This window comes from Lotus japonicus, chromosome 6 (genome assembly GCF_012489685.1).
Source record: "Lotus japonicus ecotype B-129 chromosome 6, LjGifu_v1.2".
Lineage (NCBI taxonomy): Eukaryota > Viridiplantae > Streptophyta > Magnoliopsida > Fabales > Fabaceae > Lotus > Lotus japonicus.
In genome coordinates this window covers 2,560,955-2,574,046 of record NC_080046.1, presented here as the reverse complement: position 1 = coordinate 2,574,046, position 13,092 = coordinate 2,560,955, and the positions used below count along the sequence as shown (strand labels likewise).

Below are 13,092 nucleotides of genomic sequence, written 5' to 3'. Positions count from 1 at the left end.
CAAAAGTGCAATTAAGTCTTCTTTCTTTATCTCTTATTATTCTGACGCTCTTACTTGTTCCCAATGTGCTACGAGATTCTTTATGTACAATTACATCTCTTTGGAACTCAAACTAAAAATCCCCTTAAGCAAATTCGAAACATTTTGTCATTAACCATCTGACTATTACCCCTTCTCAACTTCACCCCAACACCTGAGCTCTTGTTAGAGCTCATGGAATTTTTTTCATCCCTGCATCTACGTTTCGTTTAGTTTTCATTTTCGACCCTTCTTATTTATGGGTGGCTTCCTTACTCTTCGAAGCCATTTGAAGAGGAAAATCATCGACATGTATACCCAAACATGAAAAAAATGGTACAAGAATGAGTTTATCTCAATATGAAACTCCCTATGGAGAAATGAAGATATGAAGATGGAACATACTAATCTTTTTGGATTTCTACCATGGACTTTACTAATCCTTTTTTTTTTTTACATAAATTGCACCCGCCAGAAATTGATCATTGGACCTCCCCTACCTAACCTACATGTTTCCTAGCTCTTTCAACTTGAACTATCATTCGGGGATGGACTATACTAATCTAAACGAAATTAAAACAGAAATATTATTTTTTATTTTTTTTAATCTAGTTTTATCAAAAATTTGTTATTTTCTTAAAAGTAATAATGAGTTTAGATAAAAAAAAACCGAGGCAATCATATGTTTTTGACGGCAAAGCCAATCAATCATCACATGAAGTAAAATGATGAGGTTTAAATGAGAGAATAAGACATTAAAACGGGGACAAGATGAAAAAAAGGAAAAACATTGTAAGGAACATTGATTAAATCACAATTCAATAAATTTTATACACAAATTAAAAACCGTTTTTGTTAGTTGGGCAACCATGAGTGGTGGTTAAAGTAAAAAGTAAAAAAAAAAAAAAAAACAGAGAAAGCCTTACATGGTGGTCTATTTATTGGTCTTATAGATCTGAGTCATAGACCCTGCTACGGCACGTGACAGTCACTGCACCCACGTGCGAGAGGCGGTTAAAAAAGTGAATTAGGGTTAAGAGTGGTTAAATGGAAAAGCAAAAGCAACGACTTCGTTAGTTAACGGCGTGAAGTGTTAAAAGGAAGAAGAACCAAACAAGAAAAACGATCAGTTAATTAACGCCGTGAATTGCTCGTCGTTATACCACCGAGCCTATAAAATGGCCGTTACGTTGGAACCCGTTTTCTTCAGTCCATTCCACCATTCCCCTTTCTCTCTCTACCGACCCTTCTCTCTCTCTCTCTCTACATTCTCTCTCGTAAAAGCAAACACTGAGAGAAGAAGAGTGAAATCAATTTCAACAATGGCGATTTCTTCTTCTTCTTCTGCAAAACTGGTCCTCCTTGCTTGCTTCTTGTTGCTCCTTGCTGCTTCAGCAATGGCCGCACCACGCTTCTTCTCTTCTCAGCTCAGGTCCCTCTCTCTCTCTCTCTACAGTCAATGTGTGTTCGCTCTGTTTTTCTCTGTTTTGGTGTTTGAAGCAGAGCTTCTCTGTTTTCTGCATTGTGTGGTTTTCTGAAACCAAAAAGGGGAAAAAGTGTGAAATCTTTGCTTGGCGCCATAGCAATGTTTCCAAATTAAAGACCTAATTTCACTTTTGAAACGAATTTCGAAGCGATTTGCAAAAGCTCACACAATAGAAACCGAACATTTTGCTTTGTGAATTGTGCCTTTGACCAAATTCTTCTGGACCACTTCATCTCTTAAGCATAACTTCACATTCTACAAATCTCTGAATCTGAACCACATTGTGCGTTTCACGTGATTTTCGAAAAAAAAATGAAAAATAGTGCGAAAGATCTGCAATTACAAGTTTCCAATTGAAAATCCCCAATTTCATTTTCATTTTTTTCTTCTACATTTTCTCATTTTGTGGCGTTTTTTTGTTGTTGTTACAGGAATGGTGAAGCTGAAGTTGAAACGCACAGGCTAGCGAGCTTCAACGACTCAACAATGGCGGTGAGGTTAGTAACAGTGACCCTTCTTCTTCTTGCTTAAAATCTCCGGTGAATCTCGACCGTCTGTTGAGACTTTTATTCTGAGCCGTTAGATCGAGCATATTCAACTAACGATCACAGCCGTTGAAAAACCGTCGGTTCACTCGATCTGGATCGTTTATTCGGTTATGTTCGTTCTTCGGATTCCTTTGCCTCTCTGTTTTGTCTCAGATAAAAACTCCTCAGATACCAGTAAAGGCGTTAGTTAACCGTCAACAAACTCTTTTTTCTCCCGAAATTGCCCTCCAAAATGTACCCTCTCATTTCTCAGCCGGCAGTGGCACTTTTGTCATTGCACTAAATGGATAAACTTTTTCCTTCTCTCTCCTCAAAACGCTATTAACGGTTTTTGTGTTTTTCTCTCTTTTACTTTTTTACTTTTTTACAGTATCCACATGTACTATAGCACTAGTAGCGTGTGTACTCCACGAACTCGCTCTATCTCACCGACACATGTCCCTGTATAATCGTTTCATTTTCCCAAACTTTTCACTTTTTTTTAATTAAATCTCATCATTACAATTTTTTGTGAAATAGATATTTATTTGGTTTTGGGTCAATAATATATTTGTCTTTTCGTATTTATTGAATTTTTAATGTAATACATAAGATAAATAGTTAAGCCTACAAATAGAACTATTTTTTCTCTGAACATGCACTGTATAAATAACTTTTGGGTGTAACTGATTATGCTAGTAATTGCTTCTTTTAATTTGTGGTCCAATGTTCAGAAAATAAAAAAGCAGTAGTTTAATTAGGTGAAAATTGGTTATATTAGTTGAAGTAGTAGTACATTGATTGATGTAAATTTGGTTGTAAGAATGTTTAATATAGTTTATTTAGGTCTATTGGCACAAATAACTAGCTCTATAGACTAAGGAAATAAACAAACATTATACAGTATTGAATTAATCAATTGACCATGATTATGATTTTGGGTTTTGATTTCTATTTGCAGGGCAAAAGAAGCTGAGGAATTGAATGAGCGTGCTGCGGTGGCTAACCCAGAGGAGGTTGCTTCAATGGTTGCGATGTGGGTCTTTCTTTCTACATTTTTCAACTTAGACAATTCTTGTTGCATTGTCCATTCTTAGCTAGGCAACGAAAATTAGAGAAAAAGAGAAAACTTAATGCACCTCACCTCACTCACTGCATTAATCCATAATGATATGTTCACGTGGTTTAGGCGGGTTGTAGGGTATGGTGTTCCCTCCCATTGTTGGAACCCCTAATAACTCTCTTCACCAACTGACCCATATTTTTCTCTGTCACGTTACTTTCCTGGTTTTGACATAGTTGAATGAAATTGAATTTGTGACGACTCACCCGTTTTTTATTTTACCCCTTTAGGGATTTCAAGTTGGAACCTTGTCCCTGACTACCTACATTCTCGCTCACTCTCCCTTTCACCCTTCATTGACTAACATCACATACACTATTTCACACCCGTTTTTCACGCTTATAATAATTTTCCCATGTCTTTGAGTAAATGTTTTATACAACTCTTTCTGTCCCATGTTTTGTAATTATAATTATAATACTTGTTTCTTGCAGTTCTATTCTGCTTGATCTAGTTTTCTGTATTAAAACATTTACCATGTCATTGGTTCCTTACAAGTTACAACGTGTCTGCAGTAGCATTATTTGTGTCAAGATCCGTGTAATGTCAAAAATGCATATTCATCATATCTTCCATTCCAGATAAAGCCAAAAGGATTAGCCGTTATACTTGAATGTGTAACACTTATTGTCATGGTATTAATGATCATATGATAACTTGAGGAAATTGACTTTGTGTAGTTTGATTGAACCTGTATGCTCAACAAATGAAGATAAGCTGTTTGATTTAATGTCTGATAGAAATGTGGTTGATTCTTTATAACTGCCTATAAGTTGTTTGATCAATTGACTGTGAATTTGTAATAGCATTCTGAAAGCGATGTGTTTGATACAACATTCTGTATAGCTTTTTTTTACCTTGTGATTGATTCCTTACAAATTGCCTATAAGCTGTTTGATCAATTGCTTGTGAAGTTGTGATGGCATTCTGAAAGAAATGTGTTTGATATGACAGGAACATTCACAACAGCACTGAAAGAAGGAAGCTGGGATATTTCTCCTGTGGAACTGGTAACCCCATTGATGATTGCTGGCGTTGTGACCCCAACTGGCAGCAAAACAGGAAGCGCCTTGCCGACTGTGGTATTGGTTTTGGCAGAAACGCCATTGGTGGCCGTGATGGAAAATTCTATGTTGTCACTGACTCCAGGGATGATGACCCTGTTAACCCCAGGCCTGGTACTCTTCGCCATGCTGTTATCCAAGATAGGCCTCTCTGGATTGTGTTCAAGAGGGACATGGTTATCACGCTGAAGCAGGAGCTCATCATGAACAGCTTCAAGACAATTGATGGCAGAGGAGCCAATGTCCACATTGCTAATGGAGGGTGCATCACAATCCAGTATGTTACCAATGTCATCATCCATGGCCTGCATGTCCATGACTGCAAACCCACTGGGAATGCTATGGTAAGAAGCTCCCCAACACACTTTGGGTGGAGGACAATGGCTGATGGAGATGCCATCTCCATATTTGGCTCAAGTCACATCTGGGTCGATCACAACTCCTTGTCCCATTGTGCTGATGGTCTTGTGGATGCTGTCATGGGCTCAACAGCTATTACAATTTCCAACAACCACCTCACCCACCACAATGAGGTACATTCTACTTTCCCCTGCATCATCAATTGAGTTGCTGCTGCAATTTTTTCTAGCTCACATTGTTAATTAATCTGCTTGAAAATTCAGGTGATCCTGCTGGGCCACAGTGACTCTTACACTAGAGACAAGCAAATGCAAGTGACCATCGCCTATAACCACTTTGGAGAGGGACTGATCCAGAGAATGCCACGGTAGTATTTATTGCCACTTTTATTTTGTTTCCCTTTCCTCTTAGTCTGCTTTAAATGTAAATTAATGTTATACCATAAGACAGGTTGGTTTGGAGAAGCAACAACCTTCTTTCTTGGGTGCATTAATTTTCAGCCTCCTCCTGCTTTAAGAAAATCACAAAATTTTGTACATGTAGGGTCCAGATTGTGTTAAATCAAGTCATGGGTCGAAAATGAGTTAATCTGAAAAGGTACTGTGTTGAATAATGCAGGTGTAGACATGGATATTTCCATGTGGTGAACAATGACTACACTCACTGGGAGATGTATGCTATTGGTGGAAGTGGTAACCCCACTATCAACAGCCAGGGCAACCGATACAATGCTCCTCTTAACCCTTTTGCCAAGGAGGTACAATGCTGTTAATCATGTTTTAGGGTGTGTTTGGGTAAACAACTTAATTAAGTGCTTATTACGATAAAAACTTAATCATAAGTTATTTTGAAAAACATATTGCAATTAGCTCAAATTAAGTTATAAGTAGGTGATCATATAGCCGCGTATTCATAAGCTAATAGGAGTCATTTATAGATCATAAGCTATTTATATAAACACTATGAAACTCTTGTACAAACACATATACTATAAGATAAACTCAAATAAGTTGAGTTTCACATTGAATTTGCTGATTTATTGAGACAAATTGCTGTTGGCAGGTGACTAAGAGGGTGGAAACAGCTCAAACTGAGTGGAAAGGTTGGAATTGGAGATCAGAGGGAGACTTGCTGCTGAATGGTGCTTACTTCACCCCATCTGGAGCTGGAGCATCAGCTAGCTATGCCAGGGCCTCTAGCTTAGGAGCTAAATCTTCTTCAATGGTTGGTACTATGACTTCTAATGCTGGTGCACTCGGTTGCCGCAGAGGCCGCTCCTGCTAGCAGAAGATCATCAACCATTTGAATGGAACCACAACCATTTGAATGGAACCACAACCATTTTTCTGTGTTTGGCTTTTCAGTTTTTTTTTTTACCATATTATAGTAGCGTCATATATCATATCCATTCATCATCTGCATTCTTGACAAGTGTACATTAATTGCACATGTCATCATGTTATGTTGTTACCTTTTTTCTCAGTCCACATTGTGTGTTTATTGCTGGTCAACCTTAGCTGCTCGACTTGCTCCAGCTGAAACAAACAATGCCATTGTAGGAGCAGGTGCAGAAGCGCGGTCCCGTTGTTTCTCTTTTTCTTCTTCTTTGGTCCTTCTCAGCTCATTTCAACAAACTTTACCCACCAATTCATATGCATATTTTTCCAAGTGTCAAAATCATGTCCCCCTCACATACTTTTCAGTCTTTTTCAGTTTTTTTTTATAGGATTTGATATATATAAGTCTTTTTCTTTTTTACTTCTCTTTTGCTATTTTCTTACTCTTTGTTTTGCTGAGTTAATTATACGAGCAAAAGCATGATTGTCAAAGTTGAGCTATGGAAACACTTTATTAATGGTGATTATGGAATAGCGATAGTAATGGTGTTCCTTTTTAACTTTCTCTCGCCTTTTTCCTTTGTCAATGGAGGTAATCTTTGCTCTTTTTGTTATGCAATTATGGTTGTATATCATTAAACATATCTGCCAGTGCTCGTTTCTCTACCAACATGTGTGATTCGTTCATGTGCAGCACATGATTCCCCGTAATTATATTTCTAATTAACATGATTACCCCTTTTTTAATCTTCCCCGTTTACCCTACAAAACATAATAATGTAACGCTAGCTAAGGGCTAACAAGCTAAGCTAAGTTCTACCTTTTAAGATTTCTCTACCTTTTACTCTATTATTTATTAAGGGTGTTTTTGGATAAACCATTTAATTGAGCGACTATGATAATAAGTGTTTCTCGCATAAGTATTTACCCATAAGTTAATTTAAAAAATCTATTGAATTAACCTTAAAATAAGTTATAGGTAATGTAAACACGTATTCATAAGTTAATCGGAGTTGTTTATGAAAATAACCTCAGCTCATAGTAAGGTAACTCAAAATATTTACCAAGGTTTTTCCAACCAATTGTATAAGCGTTTATACTTTATACTGTCAGATAATCTCGACACACTCAAATAGGGCCTAAAATTTGGAACAAGACGAGATGATTTCATGTATCGTTTTACAGTAAATTTTGTTCCCCAACTTTTTCTGAAAGGGGCGTGCGTGCCTATAAAGACATGCTTTTGTAACAATTTAAAGTCTCTAAAGTTCTCCAATAAAGTAATTGAAATTGAAGTAAGCTACCCTCTATAGAAGCTACTGTTCAGTAAGAGATATGAGAATCACTTGTCAACCAGTAAATACTTTTTGACTTAAAAAATGAACTTTTACTACAAATGGAAAGGGGTGTTTTTCTGATTTCTGAATGGTCTCCAAAACATGCAAAGTCAAATGATTTAACCAAATTGCTAAATTGGATTGTTCAAATGTCTTTGTCTCTTAATTAACTTGAGTAGATCATGTCCAGCCCTGTCACAACTCACAATTGGTTTGGGGTATTTAGTAAATGCCTGTAGACAGAGTCATGGACAGTGCTAAACAGAGGCACTGATGAGTGCTCAATGCACATGGTTACATTGTAATAATAAAGAAAATAGCGCTTGAGCATGTGAGATAGGGCCCATATCGCATGTGGGAAGTTCTTGCCCAACATTGGGTTACAGATCATATGGGGTTTTGAGTTAGGAAACTTGTCCATTCGCTTTCCCACACTGCACTCTTTTTTCTTGGAAAAATCCCACATACTACTTTCATAACATTGCATTTTCATAGCATAAAACTAGGATTTCAAATTTGCCGTGCCAAATGAGTATTCAATTAAGTCCACATCAATTAGAATGAATAAGAAATATAAGTCGAAAAATGAGTACTTATCTAAGTCCCACATTTAGTAGTATGAAGAAAAAAATATAGAATAATTATAAATATAAAGAGTTTCTTTGAGTTCTCTTTCACTACACTAACACTAGTCATTTGGGTGTATTAGGTTTGAATAGTTGTGTCTTTGTAAGAATTTCAATTCTAACCTTAAATTGCATTGTGAGAGTTCTGACCTTAAATTGCATTTTGAGAATTTACAATTTTGTTAGTGTAAAAAATTGTAATTGACTAATAAAATATTTTGTTGAATTTAGACAAGGCATATATATCGAACCACATTAAATTTGTGAGAATTTATTATTTATTCATCATTTTTCATTTTTACTTCTAGTTCTCAATAAAATTGTAGTTCATAATCGAAATTGCAGCCGTAACATTGCCAGTTAAGGAATCTCATCATGATTGTGATTACCCTCATTTGTCTACAATTCCATAGGAGAGAGACAATTTAAATTCCAGCATTACTCTAGTACACTCATATGGGTTTTAGATGATCCAACTTATGTTTTCACTTGTTTGATAAGGATTCAGTTGTGACTGAAGTTTCATTTAAATAGCACTACATGTTTGAAGATCAATAAGAACATTGGTAGTGGTACCTAGAAGCCTTTTTCTTGAAGATGTCACTTCAAAGTACGTAGTTACTAAAATTAAGCACTTAGGTCCATCGTTTTCTTGATCGTTGCTCCAAGATTGCCACTAACAGTTTGATAATATCTTGGCATTTGTGTCCAAGGAAACCAGCCCTCATAAGTGTGTGAGAAAAGGAAGAATGGGATGTCTCAATGTTGTAATGCAGAATGATTTTGACGTTCCAAAAAGTCCTTAAATTACGTTCTAGACAAGAAAGATGGGGTTGAAACATACAGGGAAGTTTGTCTGATGGAAATTGTAGGGTGCCATACACAAAAGTAAGTCATGATACTTCTTTGGCACAATTTGAGAACAATGTTTCAAATTAAGTTCCAATCCAATGGTAATTGAGGCCAAAGTCAGTGAGAGAATAATCACATTTGGATGTTAATATAGGTGTAACTTATATGTTGAATATAACTAATTGAGTGATTTTATTTACTACGACAAATTTCACAACATTTCCTTGAAAAATAACTTTTTTTTCATCAATGTAACCAAATATTTATAAAATCACATTGTTTTGTGCTCACTTTTATCATAATGTTTTTTACCTGAATCAATTTGATGACCACGCTAATAAGAAGACACATTTAATATGGTTTGATTTATACAAAGGATATAATTGTTTTATTTTAGCACCGACAATGGCTTATGGGTAGTCCTAGTCCTATTGGTCCCTAGAGATTAAAAGCTTCAATGAGTACAGCACAAAGGAGGAACCTTCAAAAGGTCAAGTAAGTCACAAATCCACAAAAGACATCTGTTGAGAATGCTTTCAGCTTACGTGATCGTGCATTGTACTAATCATGAAGAAGTGGGTATCCCCTTACGGTATGGGTTATTCTTCCTAAGTTCACATGCTTTACAATTCATTGATACACATTTTTAACAAATTTAATGATTAAATAATAAGATATTAAAATGAAAATCATGTACTACAAGTTTGTTATCTCATAAACAAATTAAAGGGTTGCGAAATTTTCACACTTACTATTGACAATGCAAGCTAAAATGATACACCTATTACTTGGTTTCGTCAAACTGACCCACGGTGCTTCAGTTTTTTTCTGATCCGTTGGATGAGAGTTAAAATGATCCAATGGTTGGCCGTTACTGTTAGCCATTACAATAAATAGCAAAAACTGATTGGGGAAATAAATGGACACAGTAACAGTTCACAATTGTTGAAATACATATATGCACTAATATGGAGTATGAAATGGGTAGATATCAAAGGACCCATGTTTGGTCAAGCAATGCCCGTCCGTGCAACACATGGTTTATGAGCTTCTTTCAACAGCCAAGTAAGACCCCGTTTGGAAAAACAACTTAATTAAGCACTTATGGTCATAAGCGCTTATGACATAAGCGCTTATTCATAAGCTATTTTTAAAATTTTATTGAAATAAATTAAAAATAAGCTGTATATAAGCATAAGCTGTTTTTCATAAGCTATCCTGAGTAGCTTATGAAAATAAGCTGAAAATAGCTTATGGCAGGCCATAAGCTGTTTGCATAAGCTCTCCCAAACACTGACATAAGAGCTTATGCTGTCAGATAAGCTAAAATAAGCTCTTCCAAACTGGGCCTAAATCTAATTGGAATCTTTAACATGGACTAAAACAGGGTAACTGTATCAGAGACCTATACTGTATATAAACAACACAACAATTCAGTCACAAAGTATATCTAACATATTTTATCACTATTCATCAGCCCTATTAATCTCTTTTAATTAATACACACTATCAGATCGGGAGGGTTTGAGTTTGAACATGAAAAAACATTAAGTTTGCTTAATCTACAAAACTGCAGCACAATGAAACAAAATCCTGGGTTTGGGGAATGAAATCAAACAAATGTCAATCGATGGCACACAAATATCAAAGGAAACCTGATTCACTCGAACATATTTAGGATTCATTATAACCTTGATTATAACTTTGCAAATCAATTTCATATTAGGGTAGGGTTTTACCAAAACATCATCTTCAAATCACAATCATTGTAGAAGGAAAACTAAACAAGTACTTACCGAGATCTATCCTTCCACTTCAAAGGACGCATGACGGTGTTTCTCGCCGACCAACACTCAAGCCACGCCCCAGGACGATTGAGCTCGGCGACGAAATCCTAAAACACCTCCTCCAAGGAAGGTGAAGATAGTTGTTGTGGTTGACTAATGGTTGCTCAAGCTGCGTTTGCCTCAGAGGTCAGAGCTTTTTTCACTTTGATTCATTTATTGCGGTACTGTTGATAGGTTGCAATAATAAAGTTAAAGACTTTCAGACAAGGACCAACCTTCACATACTCAACATTTAGGGAGGAGGGATTGAACTGAAATTATGGGCTTTTATGACCGGTCAACCAACTTAGGAAACCTACAATTCCAGGTGAAGTCAAACTGAGGCACCGTGGGTCAGTTTGAAACTGACACACGGTAGATGCAGCCCTATTACTTAATTAATAAAATGGTGGAGGATTGGAATGCACATCCATTGAAGAGCGAATTTTTTCATGTTAAAAGATGTCGTGCTTATATTTTAAATCTTGTTGTTTAAGATGGTTAGAAGGATTTTCATGACTCCATATATTACTAAGATTAGAAATGTCGTTAGATTTGTCGTACGGATAAGTTTAAAATTTTCATAAAGCATTGTAGGATACAAGACACTAGCTTGGTATAGTTAGATGTTCCTACTAGGTGGAACTCTACTTACCTTATGCTTGAAAGTGCTTTGAAGTTTCAAAAGACATTTAGAAGGCTAGGAGAGCGAGATACAGAGTATGCATTGTTGAAAAGTGGTGTTCCTAAACCCGAGGATTGAGATAATGCACGGGTCTTTGTGAAATATTTGAAATTATTTTATAATAACATCACTATCAAAGTGTCCGGCTCAAAGTTTGTGACTTCTTCTGAATACTTTCATGAATACTTTATCGTTTTGAGTGAGTTAAAATCATGAGCTGGGAGCATTCCTTTGGAGCATGACTACAAAAATGAAAAAAAAACATGACAAGTATTGGGGGATTATGAAAAATATCAACATGATGATTTTTATAGCTATTGTACTTGATCGTAGATACAAATTCTGGTTTGTGGGTTGGAGTTTTGGCAAGCTTTATGATAAAGTGGATGTTGGATATTTAAGTGGAAGGGTGAATGATACACTCAATAGAATGTTCAATAACTATTTTTTTTTGGGAAATGGTCAATCTGAATCAGCCACACAAACTCCTTATGAAGTGGAAAATACTGAGGCTGCTAGCGAAAATTTATTTGCTTTGCAATTTGAGAAAGATATGAGTATGGTTGATACTATGAATAAAGATGAGATGGACATATGTCTTATAGAGGCCTTAGATAAGAAACCTCCTAATTTTGATATCTTGAATTTGGAAAGGTGAAATCTACAAAATATCCTACTCTTGGTTTGATAGTTGAGGATATATTGGCTATGCCGGTATTTATTGTTGCTTCGGAATTAGCATTCTACACTGGGGGAAGAATTATTACTCATTATAGGAGTTCACTTACTCCAAAATCTAATGAGACGTTAGTTTGTACACAAAATTGGTTATGATAAACTGCTTTATCAAGTGAAGTTGAAGAACTTATTGAAGAATTGGAAAAGCTTGAGCTAGGTACTTTATTTTTTTATAATTGAATATTTTTATTTGAATTTCTGATTTTGCTCATTACTAACTAGAATTTATTTTAACTATGTATAACTTGCATGATCCAAGGACACGAGCTATTGATGGCGGTGATATCGAAAAAAGTAACATAATTTAGGGAAATATTTGAGGTTCCCTCTGCATGGTGGGAGGCGAGGGAGAAATACTTTCCAATTTCTCTTGGACAATATCCAAACGAAATTGGCTTCTTGGAAAACTAATATGTTGAATCTTGCAGGTCGTGTTTGTTTGGCGAAGTCAGTGCTCGCATCCATTCCAACTTATTGTATGCAAGTGTTATGGCTTCCTAGGTGGTTGAATGAGCGAATTAATCAACTGGTTAGGAACTTTATTTGGTCTCGTCTTGGTGGGACGAGAGGTTGGCACTTGGTGAAGTGGGACACCCTTACCCGGAGTAAAGAGGGTGGCGGCTTAGGCATCAAGGAGATGAACAATTTTCATACTGCGTTGCTGGGTAAGGCAGTTTGGCAGATGATTCAGAAACAAGATAAGTTGTGGGTCAGAGTGTTGGACCACAAGTATCTTCGGGAGACATCAACTCACAAAGTGCAAGCAAAGCAACATGATTCTCCAATCTGGAAGGGGATTTTGCGGGCTAGAGACATGATTGGTCAGCGGTTTGAATTCAGAATTGGAAAAGGAAGTACCTCTGTGTGGTACCAAGATTGGAGTGGTACATGGATCATGGCTAATCAAATTCCTTTTGTGCACATATCTGATGTTAACTTGACTTTGTGTGATCTGATTCAGGATAACAAGTGGAACGTACAACGCCTCTACACTATTTTGCCTAACACGCTGCAACAACAGTTCTTGGCGGTCCAACCCCAAATTTGCATGAACCGTGTCCGTGAGGATGCCAGTTCTGATCGATACTCTGTTCGTGATGCTTATGAGTGGAT

At 36.4% G+C, this 13,092-nt stretch overlaps 1 protein-coding gene across 1 annotated transcript; it reads left to right on the top strand.

Moving 5' to 3' along the window:
* Positions 1–1,215: 1,215 nt before the first annotated feature.
* On the top strand, positions 1,216–6,475 carry LOC130722496 (probable pectate lyase 8). Its single transcript, XM_057573241.1, has 7 exons — positions 1,216–1,450; positions 1,936–2,001; positions 2,993–3,067; positions 4,109–4,751; positions 4,842–4,945; positions 5,197–5,335; positions 5,641–6,475. The coding sequence occupies exons 1-7, from the start codon at positions 1,341–1,343 to the stop codon at positions 5,860–5,862; spliced, it is 1,359 nt and encodes a 452-aa protein (XP_057429224.1). The 5' UTR covers positions 1,216–1,340; the 3' UTR covers positions 5,863–6,475.
* The last annotated feature ends 6,617 nt before the right edge of the window (positions 6,476–13,092 follow it).

Excerpts from the sequence above, each read along its gene's own strand:
- LOC130722496 (XM_057573241.1), top strand. The coding sequence starts at position 1,341 with ATGGCGATTTCTTCTTCTTCTTCTGCAAAACTGGTCCTCCTTGCTTGC. Across the intron at positions 4,752-4,841 it reads ACCTCACCCACCACAATGAG|GTGATCCTGCTGGGCCACAG; the intron begins GTACATTCTACT and ends TTGAAAATTCAG. Across the intron at positions 4,946-5,196 it reads CTGATCCAGAGAATGCCACG|GTGTAGACATGGATATTTCC; the intron begins GTAGTATTTATT and ends TGAATAATGCAG.